General features: G+C 41.0%; 1 protein-coding gene across 5 annotated transcripts in view; it reads left to right on the forward strand.

Annotated features, from left to right (window-relative positions):
- The first annotated feature begins 618 nt into the window (after positions 1–618).
- dlgap2b (discs, large (Drosophila) homolog-associated protein 2b) overlaps positions 619–22441 on the forward strand; it is a 118407-nt gene continuing 96584 nt past the window's right edge. For 4 of the 5 annotated variants that reach the window (XM_086190646.1, XM_086190641.1, XM_086190644.1 and 1 more), the window contains exons 1-2: positions 619–881; positions 1261–1315. In XM_086190646.1, coding sequence (XP_086046772.1) covers positions 864–881; positions 1261–1315 — 73 coding nt within the window. In that variant the 5' untranslated portion in view covers positions 619–863. Of the gene's footprint in view, positions 882–1260; positions 1316–6433; positions 6738–22441 lie in introns of those variants that run through there. The other variant, XM_086190642.1, reaches the window with a different exon arrangement.

Consider the following 22441-nt stretch of genomic DNA (forward strand, 5'->3'; position numbering starts at 1 on the left):
TTATGAATTTCTGGGGGGGATTTTTTTTTCTATTCTATTCTATTCTATTCTATAGATTTTCTTTTTGGTGTGGGCATAGACCTTAGAGTACAGTGAGGCCACAAGCTGTTGAAAAATCTGAAATCGCTAAATTGAAGGAATAAGTAATACCTTGTACACTTGAAATAAAATAAATGTTTATTAATATTCATTGTGTGACTAAATAAAGTTTTATCTCGTGGCATCAAATAATCTATTTTTTCTTTTCTCCGTGTGCCTACAAGAGATAAATAGAAACCCTTATTGGTCAGTCCAGGGCTCCATAGTAAATGTCCCTTCCTGGTTTATCAATTCAACTTCATGTAAAAAACAAACAAAAAAAAAACAAAAAACAAATGCATTTGCTCACATGCTTCTTAACTCAATCTACCATCCACATTTATTCATTTCTTGTACGCATTGCTTTCCTGCGCAAGACTTCATTGACTCTTTCACGGTTTTTCCACCTTGTCAAGTGCATCTGATTTGAGCTCCCACAGCAGGTAAAGACTTTGAAAAATGGCGTCTGATATATGAGGCGCCTTGACAACAAGCGGCGCTGACAACACCTGGATGTCCTCCGAACGATGAAGTGTGTGGCGACATCAGGACTTGCGTTGCACGGGACCAAACGTTCGCGCCGCCTTCATCATCATCATCATCACCATCATCATCATCAACAACAACATCATGGGAAACTACGGACGCGTTTCCGCACACGTTACTGACGAACGAAGCTATGAACATTTTCACGGATATCAGGGGACGTGACCGCCTTTCACCTGTCTGTCGCCCGCGTACTGTCGTTTATCGGCTGGATGAAGAAGTGACCTCTGAGGAGGAAGATGTCAGCGCTGAAAAAGGTAGGAACAGCGGTGTTCGAGGCTGCAGCAGCAGCACGGGGAGGAGTGACATTGTTGACGTGGTGTCTTGTGGAGTCTTGGAATGTGCTGAAGATAGCCCACCTTGTCATGTAGACTGAAATTGATAACGTGGCAAAGTTGTGCAGTGCATGACTAAAGTCACAAGAGGATGATTTGCAGCACTGATCAATCATGCTGTTGTGTACATGTGGGGGAGGTGTTTGAGGAGACCTACAGCTTGTCCCTCAAGTTTCTTCTCACTGTAATGGCCACATGTTCCCATTGTACTGCCCCCCCCCCCATTCAACCAATGTAAGTGTGTCTTAGTGACTCAGCTGTATTGTACTATATCTGTCATTCATCTTTTCATCTGTCACAGGTGTTACCATGGCTACTACAGACTCACTGCTGTCTTTTCTTTGAGAAGGACTCAGGTAAGAGGTGGGATTGAGGCGGCACTTAAATCAAATTTATTGAGGAGACGTCATTCTAATCTGTGTTTAAGCATCTTTTATGGCAGCTTTATAACAGTGGGGCTCTGTAGGAATGATGATGGAGAGTCTTCACCAGCTTCTGAGAACACACGAGAAACAGACTATGAAGGATTAGATGTAAAAGTCATCATACACAATGTCTCGCTGTCAATTCCTTTTTATGCTATAAATATAAACACCTGCAATATACGCTGTAGCGATCTGATCACATTCTCAAGAAGAACTGTATTCTATCTAGCTTTCTTGCAAGGTAAAATTTGTGAGCCGAGCACAACGCTGAATGATTTGGACGTTCCCATGCAAGTGAATATATTATCGAAACAAAATGTGGCATGGAAGACTGTCCAACATGAGGTTCATCCACGTTCTAGTCTGCACCGTCACTGCTACGTGAACTCAAAAGCATTTTTTGCATGCACCATCATTATTCTTGGTGTATTTTAATACACTTGTGTGTTTGACCAGCCTACAGAACCATCGCCGGCTATGAGTATTTAAAGAATACATACATAACTGGAGTCTATCCTAGCAGCCTTCGGGTGAGAGGCGGGATTCACCCTGGTTAGGTCTCCAGTCCATCACAGGGCCAACACATAGCGACCGACAATCATTCACACTCACAGTCACACCTACAGTCAATTTAGAGTATCCTATTAACGCAGTACTTGGAGAAAACCCACGCTGGCACATGCAGACTCCACACAGAAAGACTTCGTGCTGGAGCAAACCTGGAACCTTCTCGCTGTGAGGCGACAGTGCCGACCACTGGGCAGTGGTTAGTGGAAAGTAGGTTTTGACAACTGTATTCATGTAGTTTTAGAATATCAGCTGATAAATCAGTATCTCGATATTTTCAGGTTACTGCCATCAGGCCCAAAAATCAAGTGTCAGTTTGTTTCACTTATGTTCACTATTCAAAATATATACAAAGCAGAAAGAAACTAAATAATATCAGGACTTAATATATATGTATCACAAAATAATCAATATTAAGAATATTGATCGGCATTTCCCTGGTCAATTTGAGTCAATTCCACAATCACGTATTTATTTATTTAAAGTTGTGTGCCTGCATGAATTTAAGTCCAATATTGGATCTCTCAGCGGTGTGATTGTTCCAACTCCTTTGGGGAAGTTCTGTCTGTCTGCTAAATGCTCCACCACGTTCAGGCACTCGCTGCAAACTTCGTCTTCCAACTGCTTGTACCAGAGTTACTATCGCAGAGGCTTTTTGGTGGCCTTTTCATACTAGGACAGACAGGAGTTGATCTCAGAACCATTAAAAGCACTAAAGCTGTACAGAAAACCAAAACAATCTGCCGAAAAATCACTAAAAAGCTCCAAGCTGAGAGAGACTGTATAGGCGATTCTTCCCTGTGGGTTTGCCAGTACTTTTCACATTCCACATGACTATTTGAGCTCAGTCATAATACTCATGATGATTAGTCAATTTAAACCACAGTGCATCTTATTTAGCCCAACAATGACGAGCAGATGACTGGTCTAGAAGTTTACAATGTGCCTGATGCATGATGGGAATGCCTCGAGCCTTCCTTGACCCTCAGAAAGTACAGAAGGTGGTGAGTAAGTGCAATGATGCCATATTGACTCAGATAGTGTGATGGAGATGTGTGGTGGTGTGATGTGTGGTGATTCGGGTGTGAGCTTCATAGGAGATGATAATTAGTTAAACTTTGCATGACTGCATCTCAGCAGAGGTCAGACCATGGAGAGCCAGCCGGGGAAAACGCACTGCAGGGGTCTGTTATCTTTCCCTTGACATTTTTCTTTGGGTGTCAAACGATCAAATGATGCTACGTCGTAGCATAGACCTCAAATGTCATCACTATCATGTTGACAAATCTAAAGGCGGCCCAGGATATAATTTTCTCTCAATTTAGTTGTTTTGAGGCCACGATATATAACTTACTCCTTCTAGAAGTTATTCAGCTTATGGCCTCAAAATAACCACGCTGAGCGAACAAGTTATAGCTCATTGCCTAAAAATATATGCTCAACAAAAATAAATAAGTAAGAGGTTCAAAAAAATCGTTCTCTCTCTCTCTCTCTCTCTCTCTCTCTCTCTCTCTCTCTCTCTCTCTCTCTCTCTCTCTCTATATATATATATATATATATATATATTCATAGCCCTTCACTATTTATAAGTTTATGTCTTAATTGCTGCTCCATTCTTTAAACTACAACACTGTCCTGGCATAGTGATTTCAGATTTGACAGCAATTGCTACACTGGGACAATGATCGTATGTCTTAATGTCTTTTTAATCACATTTGAGGATGTCTTTTAAGCGTTACAAATGGGCTGACAGTGGAGTTTCGGGCCAAGCACACATCAGAGATTATCTGAGAGTTAATCGTGTGTAGGAGCCTACAGTAATTTTACAGGCTTTGTCAGCACAAAGGACTCAGATGAAGTGCGTGTGAATACGGGAACATCTCTGCTTGTTTGATGCGCATAACCTAAAGAATTGTTCTAAGTTTTTTTTTTCTCCTCTCTTTATCAGCCATCCGTGGAACTTTCTCTTGATGTTTCCTTACTCATCATTTTCTCAAGGTTGAGGCAGAATGTTAAAGAGTGTGAACTGGGTCGTTCTACAGAATATTGATATACAAGGAACATTGGTGCTGTTCATGTTTTTTCTGCAAGAGCAGAAACTTTGAAAATGCAGATTTTATATTTCTGTATCTTTGTAAATCTCTGATGTTTCATGAAGTATTTCTGCTTGGTTTTAGACCACTAGGTGGAACCCTTCACTTTGATAAGACAGCTGACATACACACCAATGGGACACGATACTCTGATGTCCAGATTTAAAGCTGTGTTGCCTCAGAAAAGTGTTTTGCCTGCTTGTGCTGCGAACATCGAGTAATGCCTAATTTAATTTTCCAAGGGTGCCTCAGAGCCTTAAATGTCCTCTTATTTTATCACCGTTTCAGTAAAGTGTCAGCAGGCAGTTAAGAGAGTTTCTGTCGTCTCATTCGTCTTGCTGGCTGGTGCTAAACTAAACTGCTAGTTAGCCGCTAACTAGTGAAAACATAACTTTCTAACTGAAAAGGTATGTTACTCTTTCCCTCCATGTTTTATGAATGCCTGATCTCATTGGTAAAGTAAGTGAGTGATGCCAGTAATTGGTTCTTTTGAGAGGACAGTATCAACCATTTGTTTGAGAATGATAGCATGTTAGTCAGGAATTTTTTCACCAAGGACAAAAAAAGTCAACAGTACACAAATGGAGAATGCTAGACATTTGACAAACAGCTATGCTTAAATTGCAACTCTACTGGCTAGAGGTTGTATGTGTTTACTTGCTCTTGTCCTGCTTCGGACTGTTGTCACTCATGCTAATATTTATGGAAAATGACACTCTGTAATTCGTAGGTAACCCGTATAATAATGAGCCAGGAGGATCCAGGGACTAGACATTGGAGCGTTTGCAGCTGTTTTTTTATTCATTAATTAATTTTTAAATGTTGTCACCTTCTTGAAATAATAGCCTCAGCCATTTTTTGGACTATCATTTTTTTTTTGCCGAAAACAACTCCTTATGATGTCCTTTTTTTCTGAAAAAGTTGATTTGAGTTAAAAACAAACTTACTGCAGTACCTTTTGTTTGGCGCTAGGCTATGGTAGCGCTAAGCACAACAAATTTTGTTGAACCAACTCACTTGCACTTGTCAGAGCAAAATCATTGTAATGCCATAACTGAAATCTAGATTTTTGTAGATTACTGAGTTTACAGCTGGACAGAGAAGATGCTAATTCTAGCATTTTTAGACCGTTAGCCTCTAGCTAAGTGTACGTGGCTTACACTTGCTGCGTTCTGGAGTTTCAAAGAAGTAATGCAGGTGTGAAAAATGTCTTTGCAAGTTTAAGACACCTATTTGTTAGTATTTGGAGATCGGACACAGTGTCAAACACTTGTAAAGATATGACTGTTGTTTGAGAAACACACATTTGCTGAGATGATGTGAACAAACACGAGGAAGTGACTTGTGTCTTTTTATTTCTTTCCAGTAATCAAGGAACTCAGGTTTGAGGTCATAAGGTGTCACATCCTAGTGTGCTGGCTGTTGTCCTTATTTCTAGACGCATCAGCTGCTGTTGTTCTGACATTTCTATCAAAAGCAAACAGCACTTATATTTCTCTTGAGTAGCACCTGTGCGCCAATGGAATACCAATGAGTCCAAAGCAAGGCTTAAAATCAATATGATCCTTTCCAAAATGGTTTTTACTTCATTCCAAGATTGACTGTCAACCTCGAACTAGAACTGCTGTAGGACAGAGAAGGAGGGAGGACATGATGGGGACAATCCTGTTAAGAAAATAGATGTTCAAAAAGGCTAAAAAAAAACAGTGCATGACGTTAAAGCCAATATTATTTGTCATTTCCTCTCATTTCTTGATGCTTTTACTCCAAGTGGAGCTCGTTGTTTCGGCATGCTTCCTGTTCAACTTCCTGGATGGATTGAATACCATCTAAACACCTGCACATGGCCTGAGAACAAGTGATCTCAGTGACGCCAGTAGAGTCCTGACAAGATCAGGAAATGACTCCCTTCCTCTCGGATGGAGGAGTGATGTCACCGCAGGGAGAGTGAGAGGTTGGCTGAGGCCTCATTGAGCTTGACGTTTTATCACCAAGACATATGACCACATGCACCAGTCAATACAAGGACACAGATCAAGAAAACCGAGAGAAAATAACATGGAAACACCTGTGTGACTCATTAGCTCTCCCACTCCCACCTGGAGTGGGTGAAGGGGTGTGAGGCAAAGGTGTAAACATAGAGACATGCAAGAACCAAGAGGGAAAGAGGGACAGCATGAGTGTGCATGCTGATGGGGACAGGAGTGTGTGGTGCAACAGAGCTGCAGAATCCTGAATCCAGCAGATAGAGACTCCACATCCTTGTTTTACAGTGATCTGTGGGAGCCTGTGGAACATGCAGCTCGCGCTGCTGCCTCGCACTGCTGCAGTGGAGGAGTAAATGCGGAGCCCAACACTGCTCCAGGTGATCCACAGCAGCCCAGCCCGGCAGACTGCTCCCTCCTCAGCTTTCCCTTTCCTCTTCCTCCTCCTCCTCCTTCTCCTCCTCCTCCTCTTCTTCCTCTTGTACCTCCTCCTCCTCTTCCTCCTCTGTCAGTGCTCCATTCCTCTGAGGGCTTTGCAAAAAAAAAAAAATCAAGAAAGGAACAGGAAAACAAAGGAGGAATTCTGCTTTGCTCCTCCGTTCTCTGATGTGAAACACCTCTGCATGACTGTCCGCCACTTCCCTGTCATCGTGTGAAGACGCGCCACATATGTGCTCCAATGTCTCCGGAACATAGGCTCGCTGCAAGGTAAGAAGAATTCATCTGGAGAAAAAAAAAATCTCTTGTCCTTTAGGAAAAAAAAAATCGTGTTATTTTGCGCAGCTGCTTTGAGTGTGGGTGAATTTAACAGGTAGATGAGAAGTTGCCACAGAACATTAGGTAGGTCCTCACAATGAATAGAAAATAACGAAAGCTCTGTGAGATTTTGTCAGATATGAATCAGTTTTGGAGGAAAGGTACCTCTTCTCTCTCAATCAGTCATGTATGCAGGTGTCCATATGGTGTGTGTGTGGAGCAGCATCCAGCAGGGTGGCAGGGGTTGCTCCTCAAGCAGGCTTCTCGATGGGCAACGGGGGAATTTTATCTTGGCAATGTGGCCAAACAGCTTTTCATTGATCCTCTTATTGCTGCTAACATTGGCGGAATCTGATCTGACAAACTGATACCAGTAATTAATCATTATGTAATCATTTTTATCAACTGAGTGTGGCTGGAGAGAGTGAAATAACTCCATTTTTACACCTTGTCATAGATAGAAGCAATTTAAGATGAAAAAAGACGGTGGGTAGATTTGAGGGACAGGCGAAGGGGGGTTGTGGGAGAACTTACTCCATCACTTTGTGAACAGCTGAACAGTGCCATCTCTCAATCTCTCCATCACATGTTGGCTCTGATGACTCAAAGCTTCAACCTGTTCAATGACCTATGGAAGGTTCATCACTTCACACCCTTCCGAATGCCATAATAAGACATGGAGACTAGCTGGTGCTGCAGTGACACCCAAATCCTGCATTCTGCTCTTTGACAAGGCTTCAGGCTGTATCCGTTAGTATCTGAGCTAAAACCTTATGTGTCTTGTGCTCCAATCAAAATGTTTTAGTTTTGCCTTCAAAAGAAAAAACCCCACCTCATTTAGATAGAAATGTGTTGAAGCTCATTCATGTTTGCATTTGGATCTGATAGCATGCTAGGCTCATTTGTTTTATGACTGCACTGTGATATGCAGCAGAGGATTGATGGATAAGCTAATCACCAGCAGCATTAATCCTTTTGACACATGCAAGCACAGACACACTTAAGAACAAACTGTACATAAAGCTCTTTTACCTTACAACCACCTCCTGCTCACCTGTACACACACACACAAGCACACACACACACACACACACATGCACACACACACACACACCATGGACAGGAATGGATGTTACATGTGCAGAAAAGTAGAGAAGGTTGTCATGCAGGGGAGGCTCTCAGCTCTCTCGATCTCCCAGGCGGTTTTTCCTTGCTCTGATTCTCCACGAGCCACACTAGCTTCCTGAGACGCCTCATTTAGCCCGTTCCCTGCAAAAAGCTTGTAGCATTCAACAAGAATAAGCAGCCCCTAGAGGCTAAAATGCATATAACACATGATAAGACAGATAAGTGGGATTTGATGACCAACACACCAACTATATTTCTGGCCTCTGAGCCTTTCACCTATAACAGAGTTAATTTGTCCTGGATAAGGAGCTTGAACAGATGTCACTTTAAGAGGGTTTATCTCTTTCGGAGCATGAATGCTCCCATGAAACTTCATGGTATGCCTATGTTATTGCATGTCCCATATCAGCCATGTAAAAAGATAGATTCATATGTGGGTATCTTTGATAAAACAAACAAATACATTTTTAAAAAGGCAATTCAGAAATGACCTCTTGAAATAATTCACAGTGACCCCATTTACACAGCTGTATCCAGAGCTTATCCAGGAAAATTCAGATCTCAGGTAGGGCTGCAACTAACAGTTACTTAAATCATTGATTAATCTGTCAATGTTATTTGCAATTAACAAATGCACTGTTTAGTACATAAAATATCAAGACAATTTGAAAAATGCCTGTCACAACCTCTTACAGCCCAAAGTGATTTTTTTAACCATCCAACAAACCCTAACCTAAAGAACTTTGTTTTCTGTCATAATAGACAAAAAGCCGCAAATCCATATATTGAACAGTCTCCAACCCACAAAATGTTTGACATTTTTGCTCGACAAAAGACCGATGTCAGTAATAATAGTAAAACCAGGTGGGTGTAAATGTATCCTGCTTTTTCCTTCTATCTTAAAGAAGCCCAGCAAAAGCTTCAAGAAGAAGCAGAAGCTAGAAAATCTTTCAGAGTTTCAGAGTGGAATGAGTTCTTACCACAGCTCTGCCTAACGAATATGCAAGAGTGCTTATTAATACCAGGTGTAAATGCAAAGCTTGAAGAAATTGTGTGTACAGATGCAGATCACATATGAAAATGGGCTAGGACAGATGTATGAATGAGGCACAACAGCCATATTGATGACATTGATCGTGGTTATATATCATTTACAGAGTGATCAATCAATTATTCAATTTTTAAGATTAATTTAAACATCATAATGAAGCTTTCTGTGGGACCCCACTAATTACTGTTACAGTTGGTCCTCTGCTTTGGGAGTGGAGAAAAATTAGAAAAAATTACAGACTGGAAAATGGCCAAATAGTTTAGCCACCTACTCAAGGCTTAACTCATCAGAAACTTGGGGACGTATTCATTTGTGTGGCTGATATTTGTCTTTTTGGTCCAATGGGGTTAATTCAACAATTTGGACCTGCAGGAGCACTTCATGTGTATTTTACATCTTTCAAAATGTTAAAATCTCAACTACGCTTCTATTTCGTTCCCTTTTTTTGTTCAGGTTGTGATGACATGATACTTTCATGAGCATGGTATTATGATCGTGGTAACATCTAGAACCAAGGCGATATTGTCCTTTATTTATTTGCTACTCCCAATTTATCCTCCATAGCAGATATGAAAGGTTCATATTTCAGGAAACATTCAGGTCGGCTCTGGCAAATTTGATTATTGTGAAATCAGGTCATGCACAAGTGGTCTGTGTGTCATTACGGAAGTTCGTTGTGCTTATACAGACCAGCACCATTTCCCCACGGATGCTCTATATTTGTCATCTATTTGCTGCTCACCAGGTGTATAAAATGACACTGAGATGACGTAGAACTCTGTTAAAACAAACACTGTGTTTTCAAATAATGAAAATGAGTACCTCTTTGTATCAGTGAGGCAGCAGTGCGAGATCCTGTAGCCACAATCGCGTAGATAATATGATCCATATGCATGCCGAAGGTGCTATTGTGTGTAGGAAAAATAACACAAATAAATAATGGGCAGTGTAATGTGCCGGAGTAAACCCAGTTGTGCACAACGCAGGTGGAGCTCGTGTTGCAGGTGACATAATGTGCCTCGCACACACATTTAAAAATGATGCATAGGTGAGTTTGGGCTCTATATGGGAGATTTTCATTGTCGAGGGGTATCAACCCAGTGTGCCACAGACATTGTACTGTAGTCTGGATAATGTTTCCTCAAGCTGTCCCAGTGGAAATGACTTGCTAGCATAATAGAAGGCTTTATGGATCAACAGAATTGGATTTTGTTTCACTAGAAGGCTGTGCAAGTCCCACCGATTGTTGGCAGACCACAGATGACTAATTGGTAATTAACTATATTTTAGTTATGTAAAAAATTATTGGTCAGCTGTGACTGAAAGTAAGTTCACTTCAAAACTCGGCTGACCCAACACATCTTTTCGGGTTTCATTTGATATATTGACCATTTATAGATGATAGCAACAGTTTTTGAACTTCAGGAAACTGATGAATTCATCAGTCCTCCTACATTAGAAAAGAGGCGGAGTGTGTAAAAGTCTGTATTTTCTTACATTTTGCTAACGCATGTGTCACAATCTATGTCTAAATGGTATCTTTGTTTTAATCACCATCTGTGACTGGGTTAAAGGTTAGCGCTGCTGTTCACCCATCTGTTGATGGCATCTTCTCTGTGTTGCTGTGGGTTTGTAGAGGTCAGGAGGACATGATTAACCAGTCATCAGCCTATGAACTGCTTCATTTCTGGGTGCACACAAGGCCAGGGAGTTCTGTTGATTTCAGAATAATGAACCGGTGGATCACATGAAATCTAGTCTTAACATTGTTGTTGTTTAGGAATGTCGGTCACACACAACATGAGCTGGGATAACCTGTCCTTCGATGTGAGGAAGCACATGGTTCTGTGTTGATTCCAAAGAAGCCTTGAATGTAAAATGTGACATTTCATGTAAAATGAAGCCTGCAGTGGATAGTCTGACCATGGAGCTGTGTCACATGTTTGCCTTTTTGTAACCTGACTCAGCAACATGTTTCACTTGAGTAATTCTGGTCTACAGTCTGTACAGTTGCTTTGCTGCTGCTGTGACCCCCTGCAGGAATAATTAGAGTTTCATCTCCTCTCTCTTATCACGATGTTTCCTGATCACCTGGTGTTCAGTCATGAAGTAAAACCAAGGACGACTGGATGGAAATAACCAGAATGCTCCTTTCCGGTTTTAATCCTTCGAAGTGGTCTTTGGAACAATACCATGTTAGGTAGTGAACAAAGCTGTGTGGGTGTTCGAGTGAGTGGAAGGGTGAGAGCGCATTCAGAGGAGTGAGCTGAATATTGGCAGCCCGGAGAATGATTGATACCATTTATTGTGTACTGAGGACATGTGTGGAAACATATTCTCCAGGTCAAGTAAAGAGCTGTGAATTTCAGTGGATGGTGTGTAATATTCTGCTGAAATTTTTTTTTAAATTGCTTTTGAGCATATTAAATGTATACTACATAAACCACTGATGGTGGCTCAACATGGAATTTATCTCCGCGCTAAAGCTGCAACAATTCATCTATTTATTGATCAGACAATCACAAGAAGACGACTCTTTCATTCAATGACTTCCTGCTTTCGTTGTTATTTGTGACAGAACAATGAAGTTTTTGACCGTTGGACAGACAGAAAAAGCATTTGAATCAGTCATTTTAGGCTCAGGGGAGCTGTGTGGGGTATTTGTCAATTTTTTCTTGAGATTTTCTTGACCAAATAATCCATTAATTAACAGAGGGAATAATTGACAGTTGTATAGATGATGAAAATAATCATTTTTTGCGGCCCTCCCCTGTACCATTTATTTATAGTGATAGAGCAGTATATTGCAGTATTTTTTCCATGATTAATATTGATACTCTATCGAGTTACAAAAAGTTTTTCTGAGTATTTTCTGCTCCATTTGAAATTTCCAGTGAATCAAGCTGAGTATCACAATATCTATCATACTGCGTTTTGATATATCTTGATAAAATTGTAACCTGTACATCATGATACGTATTGTATCGGGAGGTCCCCGTTCTATCATTTTATGGCGTAAGCAAGCTCCAGAAATCTATACGAATCCCAATCGAGCACCATATTGTGAGCAGCACACTGGCCCAAACCTGTACCTTTGTAAGAATACAGTTGTTAAATTGTGTAAAATCAGGAAATGTAATCTCATAATAAAGCAAAATTTGAATTAAAGAATTATTTTAACTTTCGTAGTATTCGACAAATTTTGTAATTTATGTAATAAAACATACAATGTACGTTGGCCAATTCAAGGTGCTTGCAGGAAATGCGGTTTCTTGAAAATCACACTCTTATCCAGTAAACATGGTTATTGACGACTTTCAGCAGGATACCCCTCATCCAGATGTGTGTGTGTGTGTGTGTGTGTGTGTGTGTGTGTGTGTATGTGTGTGCTTTATTTATTTTTTTTGGAGGAAGAAGCTGTTGCAATTAATAATGGAATCAACCGCCTGGTGTGTGGTGTGGTTTGGCTTCTCTAATGAGGACTGGATTCATCCTCACTCTCTGACAGTATGCTGAGCGGGATATGCTGCACTCTCCAGCTTGTTTCCATGGAGATGCTCAGGAGCTGTAGCGTCCCCCCCCCCCCCCCCCGCGCTGTACATTCCACCAAACAGTGCTGCTTCTTCATAAGAGGGATCTGGGCCAGAGTGAGTGTGTGTGTGTGTGGGAGATATAACTGTGTGTTAACCTGCACACATATTTATGGATATGCTTATGCTATCATGGTAATCTATGACAGCAAATAGCAAATCTGTTAGTGTGTGTGTGTGTGTGTGTGTGTGTGTGTGTGTGTGTGTGTGTGTGTGTGTGTGTGTGTGTGTGTGTGTGTGTGTGTGCGCAGCTGCAGCAGTATGATTGTACAGTGTGTTAGTGTGTTCTCTTTGCTGGTGTGTCATGCTTGTAGTAGCTGCTGATTTTGGAAATGTGGCAAATGTGTGACTGTGTATGTGCATAATGGGGGCTGAATTATCAGACTAACCTTAAACAGTACTGTGGTGTGTGTGTGTGTGTGTGTGTGTGTGTGTGTGTGTGTGTGTGTGTGTTTTGTACGTGAGATTGTGAGTCAGACTGAAAGAATGAGAGAGTGACATCAGGAGAGGGCAAAGGAAGTCAAGAAAAGAGACAGAAAACAAAAAGACACGTTGGTGTAATGACTGCAGAGAATGGAGAGTTGAGAAAAGATCCTGCAGGATTTGTGTAGTTTTGAGTGTGTAGTTACTGTATATGTTGTTGAGCCACAGAGCCAGACTCCTGAGGGTCTTGCTTACAAGGTGACACAGGTGACAAGTGATTCCTGGGCAGACAAAGAGGCCACCACAGGGACAGAACGTGTTGAAAATAGCTGTGAAAAGGAGCTTTTTGTCTGGGCAGGATGATGCAGTGTAGATCTTAACAGAGAGTCCCTGCTGTATGGAGGCTGAGGTAATCCCTAAAGCAACAGGTCAAGATGATTCCAGTGGCCCTGCACTCAGGTGTTGTGTTAATATAAGATTATTTTCCATCATATAGTGAAAAAAATCTGAAGGCCGTCAGTCATTTTGACAACACTGAAGGTGATCTAGCATTTACACCCCTGGTGAAGGAGCACATGCTGTGGGATTTCCTCTCAGGGAAGCCAGTGCTTTTATGATGGGGAAATCCCATGGTCAGAGACTTGCAGATGTCTGATCACGTCCCTGGAGAAATGTTTCCTGGCTTCATAGCTCTGGCTATAGTGGTGTGTCCAGTCTCCAGTGTGGCAGCAAAAGTCCCATTCAGCCTTCACTACAAGCTTAAATCTGCTATGAGAAGTTGCTTGAGGTGAGGACACAAAGCATACTGACTGCAGTGTGTGATGGTAAGATCAGAGACTGTAGATTGAATGGAAAGAACTTCTTGGTGTGATAATGAAGCAAATGCTGTTGGGCATTTTCTTTTTTTTCCATTTTTTACCGGTTTTCTCCCCAGTTCTCATCACCAATTCACCCTCTGCATCTCTGTGGAGCACCGCAGACTACAACATGCTTCTTCCGTCATATCTGGAGTTGTCAGTTGTATTTTTTTCCCCTGACGGCAAGGATTTTCACCAGTGGGACTTAGCTTGTGGGTAAAGTGATTCCCTCCAGTTCCCCACTCCCCACCCTGAGCAGGACCAGCAACCAGGACACATGCCCTCATTCAGCCTCCCAACTGCAGATACTGCCAATCGTGTCTGTAATGATGCTCAACTGAGCATGTCCAAAGAAAAGGAACAGAATCAGCTGCCATCATGTTGATAGGAAACGCAGTAGACTACAAAATCAGCTCAGACACATGGATCAAATAACAAATGCTGGGGCTGCTCACCCAGGGCCCTAAATGTGCCAGTGCTCCGGCCCTGCTTTCAGAGCTGCTGGGTTAATGTGACTGAGACAGATAGATGGGAGAGCACATATGAGGTGACCTTGACCTTGACCTTGAAAATATTTTCAGAAACCTGTCAGTCCCAGCAAACATATAGGCTAAATTTTCATTATGTTCCTGAGATATTACAAGGAAAGGATGAATGGATGAACTGATGGACATCTTGCAAATATAATGCTTCCAACCTATGCGTGTCACCAGCGCAGAGCCAGTAAAACAGATCGGTATCCACTTTTTTGACCTGTCTTGTGTTAATCAGTATACTGTCATGCATGAAATGAATGTGTGTTCTTGCTGACAGCATCAATAGTGAATGTCTCTGGCTCTCATAGCCATGGCGGTTATGGGAGGTGCTGTTTGTAGAGAAGCAAGCTGGTAGCAGTGAACTCAAGCAATCACACTGTGGGGAGTGCTTATGGGATCAGTATGAATCAGGGTAGGAATGATGCTGTGTGTGTGTGTGTGTGTGTGTGTGTGTGTGTGTGTGTGTGTGTGTGTGGACGCTAAGGTTAACATTACCACATGGGTTTGATTCCTCCCCGTGGTACCTGCCGTGCGTTAATAGCCAGAGTGTTCTGACTCACACAGGGCAGCAATGCTTGCCAGGTGGTACATGTCCACACAGGGAATTCAGTGCTAATACTAATGTGCTAAACCAGAGTCCAGTCAGGCAAGGCCATCCCAGGGTTCACTGCTTAGCTTCTTTACTCACATGGACGCTCAAATGCTCTTCTTCTCCAGTGTCATGCTTGTAAAACATGCACACAACCCCCCCCCCCCCCACCCTCCCACCCCCCACACACACTGAACTGCATTTTGTGGGTGTTCAGCTGAAACACAGAACTAAAGCTGGTTTCATTTTTACAACAGTTGGTGGAACTATATTGTGGAAAAGGTTGCCAAGCTGCCTCCACAGTGAGAACACATTCTGTCAACTTTCTTTTGTATTTGATTTCAAATAAGAAAAGAGAAACTTTGCACTCCTCAATGATCCTTGCAACTTTCAAGCCACTTTGGCAAATCCCTAACTAGCCTTTAATCAGAATCCTCTTACCACTTGGAAACAGCCTACGTAAGATGTTTTTACTTGACTAGCAAGCTTCTGGCATCTAGCACCTTCAGCCCAGCCTGAACAGCAAAACCTTGGCTCATCAGCACAGACACTGAATAATCATCATCTTGGATATTCCACTTCATAGGAATCCATCGCTGTTACTCTTGAGCTCCCTTTTGAACACATTTGGAGATCTAGGTTATCATTATAAGAGAAAACTAATCAAAAGAATTCATACACACATACATTGTGATTGCTTTTATTGATGTTCTGAAGAAGTTCAGACTTTTCTAAAAATGCTGAAGTCAAACTAAAAAGTAAAAAAAAACTTTTCCAAAATTGTGAATGAAACTCAGCTATTTTTTTTTTTTTTTAGGGGTGTTTAGCATTCTCAGCATTTAGGATTATGCAGCACTGGATCGGAAACACGAAAGACTTCAAGATCTTGACTTGCACACCGAAGTGTCGCGACGTCTCTGTTCCAAACTCTGGTACCTTCTGATGGAGACAGTTTAATTGAAAATTAATTGTTTTTTAAATGATCATGTGTGGAGCTTGTCTACCCCAGGGGAGCTTGAAGGCACAAAGGCAGTAATGATAGTCGCTGGATATTTGCCATAGTTTGTAATTTTTAGCCAAAAATGCTCCTAATGGGTTGCTTGTCTATTTATCAAGGATTCATTTTATGGCAATATGACAATAAGCTGTAAATTAAATTGATCAAAAACATCTGTTGTTCAAGCGGTTTTGGACCATGATATTTACTGATAGAGGTAAGGTCACAAATTTCATTTATTTATGATTCATACAGAACCCAAGTATGGCTGTGCATATGAGTCCTTTTTGACTGCTGTTATCTGGAAACTACAAGTTAATCATTGTATTATCAACTAAACTTGTTTTCTCATGATAATGGTGGTCTGGATAACTTATAGTTTACCATATAAATACAGAGAATAAGTATAATCATTCCTCAACTTGAGGCGGAACGGTGGTGCAGTGGTCAGCACTGTCGCCTCACAGCAAGAAGGTTCTGGGTTCGAGCCCCAGCTCCAGCACGGGGTCTTTCTGTGTGGAGTCTCCATGTTCTCCCTGTTCCTGTGTGGGTTCTCTCTGGTACTCCAGCTTCCTCCCACAGTCCAAAGACATCAAGAGGGGACGAGGCTGATTGATACTCTAACTTGACTGTAGGTATGAATGTGAGTGTGAATGGTTGTCTGTCTCTATGTGTTGGCCCTGTGATGGACTGGTGACCTGTCCAGGGTGAACCCAGCCTCTTGCTCCCGCGACCCTTAATAGGAATAAGCAGGAGAAAATGGATGGATTTCTCAACTACAGTATATACATTGAAAATAAGTTTCTGGTTCATTTGATCCCCCAATCTCAGCCTTGAAGAGCAATGTCATGCCTGTGCACCAAGAGTCATATCTGAATGGTGACCTGTAAAGACGCAGCCTGGCCAGTCTTCTCCATAAAATTAAGAGGGCTGCTCCATAGTATAGTCTGACGAGTTGATCAGTCATGGTATTTAATGATCTCACAGCTGCTATTGTACAGTTTCCAAGCCGCCATCCACACATGCTCTCATGACACGCCTGATTGCTGATAAGTACAAGGTGCGGACACCCCCTACCATACTGCTAAAGTTGAAATACAACTTGTTTGAATTTTTCTAAGTCTGAATAAAAGTGAAGTGAGGGCAGAGAATGCTGACTGGACTGTGTAATGGCAACACAAAATTTTGCTCTGGTAAGCCATACTAGGCTATAGCAGCCTCTGAGGAAACAATCCTTTGTTTTCTCATGATAACAGGCTAAGTAAGTAATTACCTTGACTATCTGTCTTTTGTTTTCCTGATATAACGGGATAAAGTCATCTGTTCTCATGAGAAAACAAGCAGTGAGATAATGCAAAAACTACTGTAAGCTCCTGATGTTAAGGGATGTGCAGGGCTGTTGTTGCCTTCCCCATATTTTCTGCCAACAAGATAGATTTTGAGACTTCAAAATTTGCTTGGGGCAGCACGGTGGTGCAGCGGTTAGCACTGTCGCCTCACAGCAAGAAGGTTCTGGGTTCAATCCTGGCTCGGCTAGGGGATCTTTCTGTGTGGAGTCTGCATGTTCTCCCTGTTCCTGTGTGGGTTCTCTCTGGTACTCCAGCTTCCTCCCACAGTCCAAAGACATCAAGAGGGGACGAGGCTAATTGAGCCTCCAAAATGAATTGCTGGAAAAAAATGCTGGATGTGATTCCTTTTGAACCTGGGATCTGTAGTCCTATGACAAGATATGATCTGACAAAATCTGCTCCATGTCTTTGCACTCACAAATGAAACAATATCATATGAACATGCTTCTAGGAAATATCAAAAACACATCAGCCACATCAGTTGGATCGTTTTCTATATTGATAATGCATTTGAACAGATTGAAAATTGGCGGACCCTCTAATTGGGTCAGTAAATTATTTTTATATTTTGAAAATGGGATTTGTACGGAAAATTTAGTGGATAGAAGTCTTGAAGTGTCATCATTGCTTCAACTTGTTTGAGTGAGTCAGACTTATCTTGTATGCAATAAGAAAGAGAAGGGCTTCCTCTAGAGGGCAACTCTATTACTTTCTTGCTGAGGAGACAGTGCAGGTTTAGTCATAGAACGCATCTGTCTGTCAACAAGGCTTTTACTGTGACCCATTTAGAAACTGTGTACTGTGTTTCATGCTGTGCGCTAAAAAGAAGGAGAGATGGGTAAAACTGTGCACCTCCTCAACAAGCTACTATTTTGTCAGCCAATTAAGAACAAAATCAAAGCTTGAATCAACACTCCATAGGTGTTGCAGTGAGGATATTCCATGATCACATTCAGGGATTTCAAGTGTTGAGATGGAAAGTGTCACTGACAGTGAGGTAGTTTGAAAGCAGCCAGTTTATTATAGCCCCAACCTAGCTAACATTTTCTTGACTCCATCAGTCTGTTTCTCACTGGGAGGGTAAGGCAAATTAATTGTCTGTTTCTGGTACAGATTGAGCCTCCAAGGCAGTAAGATATAGTTGATATATGTATATTTCTCTTTGACATTTTAAAATTGCACTTCTTCATACACCTGAAAAGTAACAATTAAACTCAGTTTGTTAGGGTATCCCCTCATTTCTTCCTTAGGGAAACATTAATATGGATGGATGCTGCTGATGCTTTTTGACAGTATGGCTACAAAATTTTGTTGCCTGTTTAATGTGATGTATCTCTTCCACCCTAAACAGAAATTCAGATATGGATAACAATACAAATCCATTCAGTTTCACCCTTGCGCTCCCTCAGGACAGGGCTGTACAGCTTGTGAAAGGGTGTCGCAGAGGCGATCGGTCCCTCTTCCATCTTCGCTGTTGCTTGGTGAACAGCAGAGTGCTTCCAACGCCATCTGAAGTTATTTCAATTGTTGCAAGTTCCACCGGAATCTATATTTAACACGCACAATAAAATACAATATCAACCTTGCAATGCAGTTAAATAAAATGTATGGATTGTTTCTCTGGGTTACAGTCATGATTAAAAAAAATACTTTTATACATTTGCTAAAATTTTCATTGTGGATGAACAAATTAAGCCATCCCTTGAACCAGCTGTAGCTCGGCGAAACTTGCTTCTATGATGCTATGTATTATTTCCAGTAAGTGGTTGCCATGACACTTTAACTGCACAAAGCTCTGAAACAAATCCTCCAAAGCCATGTTTTGTTCATAGAATGCCCAGTGAATTTAAATAGCCACCACATAGCGTTTATAGGCCAGAGATTCATTTGCCCTATTGTATACTGTTCATTTTCCCCAAAAAAGCTTTGAGAAGTCGTGGGAAAATCCAGTCAATCAGCATGAAATCTTGTGACAGCTTCCATCTTAATGGAGCAACATGCTCTCCAGTGTTCGCTTTCTAGTAATTAACTGCTCCCAAAGCAGCACATTTCCAGTATCAGTTGGTGGAATTTTTGCTAAGGGGAAATTAATTAGCATTAACAAATCATCTCTAATAAAATCATATCTTCATCTGTTTGAGCCGCTGTTTTATTTTATTTGCATGAAAAATATCAACTGCGAGCTTTTTGTGAAAATCAAATGATCAAATCTTGCATTACTTTGGGTGAATGTTTTTATTCATCTGAAGGTTTGGATGTGATCATAATTTTCTTCTGTACCGTTATTAATTCAGCCCAGCATTCCTGCACAAAGTGCTTCACAAAGCTACAACCCAAGTCACTCTGAAAGTAGGACAAAAGCCTGCGATTGTGACTGTAGATGAGCATAATGAGAAATATTTCTGTTTGAAATACCCAGAAGATACTGAACCCCAATTGCTCCTAACGGCCCTGTGACAGACTGGCGGTTCGCCCAGGGTGAACCCTGCCTCTCGCCCAAAGCTCCAGCCCCCCCCCATGATCCTTAAGCAGTATAGAAAATGCATGGAAGGATGACATACCCAGTTTGTTCATGTGCAATCTTCCTCAGCAGACATTTGAATGTCATACTGCTTTGCCAAATCACACTTGAGTGTGAAAGCCACACTGTGGCTAATTTCTGCAGGACAGCAAAATGGGTGCAGAAAAAGAGAATGATTCAAAGGTACAAAAGGGATTTGACCAGGCAGCGCATTTCCCTCTAGTAATACCACACTGTACCTCAAGAGGCAGTAGTGAGTCACTGTGGTAAGCAGTAACTGTAGCCCATTGTAGCCACCTTGTGGGGGAAACTCCATTCATCCACTTTATGCCACTCTTTTGGTCCGTACCCAGAGCCACGCAAGACTTGGAACCTAAATTAGCTGGCAAATCGAATGCCGTTGGAGGACACATTTTGGTAGACCAACTTTGAAATTAGCATCACCAAGGCCTCCCTCGACCAAAAGTCAACGACAGTTTGGATTATTCTGAAAAAAAAAGCTCTGCTGCAATCAAAAAGTCATGACACATGAAGATAATCTTCACAAATAAACCCTTTTGGGATTTCTGAAGCATAAATACAATCATTAGAGGTGCAAAGCTAACATTAGGTTTTAAATAACCGAGAGAGCGATGCATTATTTCATCACCACAACGAGCGTTACCCTTCTGTTTTTGGTGCAGTTCCACTAATTACACTAATTAATGTTCCTGACAACCTCTATGATCACATCTTGCCACTTGTTTTTTATACAAATATACTGTATTCTTTAAAATTAACAAGTGTCTTATTTACTGGTGTGTTTTGTGTTAAAATGTTAAAACATCCTTACTCATTCAAGCAGTTAATGGAAAAACTTCTTATAAACACCCATTGACTTCGAGACAAGGAAACCGCAGCTTCAACAATGCTAACTTATTCTGATTTTAAGACTTAAACCACCACTTTATGTCCTTCCAGCTCATGCAAATGACTTTAGCATTCCTTTGTTCCACCTGAATATTTACTGCCCTCTTTAGGTTTGGAGTCTCTTGAATCCAGCTATTTAGAATTTCTACAAATTATAGAGTCTATAAAGGATATCCCTGAAGGTACCTGTTAAAATTAATTCAGTTTTTCATTATAAATAAATACAAATATAGTAGTTTGTCTATAAATTGTTGTAAAAGATGGATTTAGCCATTCAAAGCTACACAAACAGGGTGTTTAGGTAGGGAGAGCCTGCATTTGTAGGAGGACTCAGTCATGATTTGTTTGAAATAGTGAACTGTAGCCAGCAGCAGTACCTAGCTGAAAATGAAAGTCTGTCTGAAGCTGTTTAAAAAGAACCTGACAGTAAAGGAAGGAGGATTCTAGCTGTGAAAGCAAGGCCACTTTGATGGTACAAGTCAAGTACAACTACTCACTGCAGCTTATTAATGAAAGGGCCATTTAGTAAAACACAACCTTAAACAACAAGTGAGATTAATCATTGGTAATAAAAGTAACAAAACCCGCAAACATGTAATATTGTCTTTAAAGTGGCATGCAGTGGCCTCAGGAATGAAACATTTCACACTTACCAAGTGTAAATACATGCAGAGATTGAAAAAAAACAATCATTTTGATTTTGATAAAATGTAAATTTTTATGCGATTTCAGAATGTTACTGTAAGGAAAATGTTAGTTTAAGGAAAATACTTGATTTTCCTTTAAACGTCATAATCATTTACTGGCTGAAAGCACACAATCAACCTCGCATGTTTTCAGAAGATTGTGGGGTCAAAGAACAATAGACTATACAGAATAAAAGATAAATGACCTCTACAAATAAAAACAAACAACAAAAAAATGAAAACCCCACAGGCGTTTGGGCAGCGTTGCACTTGGTTTCTTTGAGCCTGTGTACACAGGTACAAGCTAGGAATTGAGTTTCTAAGGCCTCAATTCTCAACTCCTGACCAAGTAATTACTGTAATTTATCAATAATCCTATTATACACCCGCAGATATATTCCCTCTATTTAGCTTTCAGAGTTGAAATGCACACACAGTAAAATGCAAACTTCTCAACAACATTGCAGTAAAGTTGAATTTTACAAACATGAATATTATAAAGTTGATTTTTTTCTCACCTACATGGAGTGAACACCTCAGAGGCAGGTTGTGACGTGATTATTGATATTTTAGTGTTGCAGAAATATGTGCTTTTCTTGGTTTTTACTAGAAGTACAGAAACGCAAACAAATTTGCAATTTAGCAGCTATAATGTTTTTAAGGTGTCTATCTGAAACTAATTTGGAGCCTGTCCTTGGTTATTCTTTCAAAACACAATATAATCTAATCTGACTCATCATGAAACAGCCATATAGGTTCAGAACTATTTTTTGAACAATGACTTACTTCTAGGCCTAGTGGTAAATAAAGCATCCCCCCTCTGAATCATTCTCATGGTAAATGGTAAATGGACTCAATTTTATATAGCGCTTTTCTACCTTAGCGGCACTCGAAGTGCCATTCACCCATTCACACACACACTGATGGTGGAGGCTGCCATGCAAGGCGTCAACCTACTCATCAGGAGCAATTATGGGTTCAGTATCTTGCTCAAGGACACTTCAACATGGTCACCGGGGT

Source organism: Aulostomus chinensis, chromosome 20 (genome assembly GCF_037954235.1).
Source record: "Aulostomus chinensis isolate RoL2024-O1b breed Wild chromosome 20, RoL_Achi_v1.0, whole genome shotgun sequence".
Taxonomy (NCBI): Eukaryota; Metazoa; Chordata; class Actinopteri; order Syngnathiformes; family Aulostomidae; genus Aulostomus; species Aulostomus chinensis.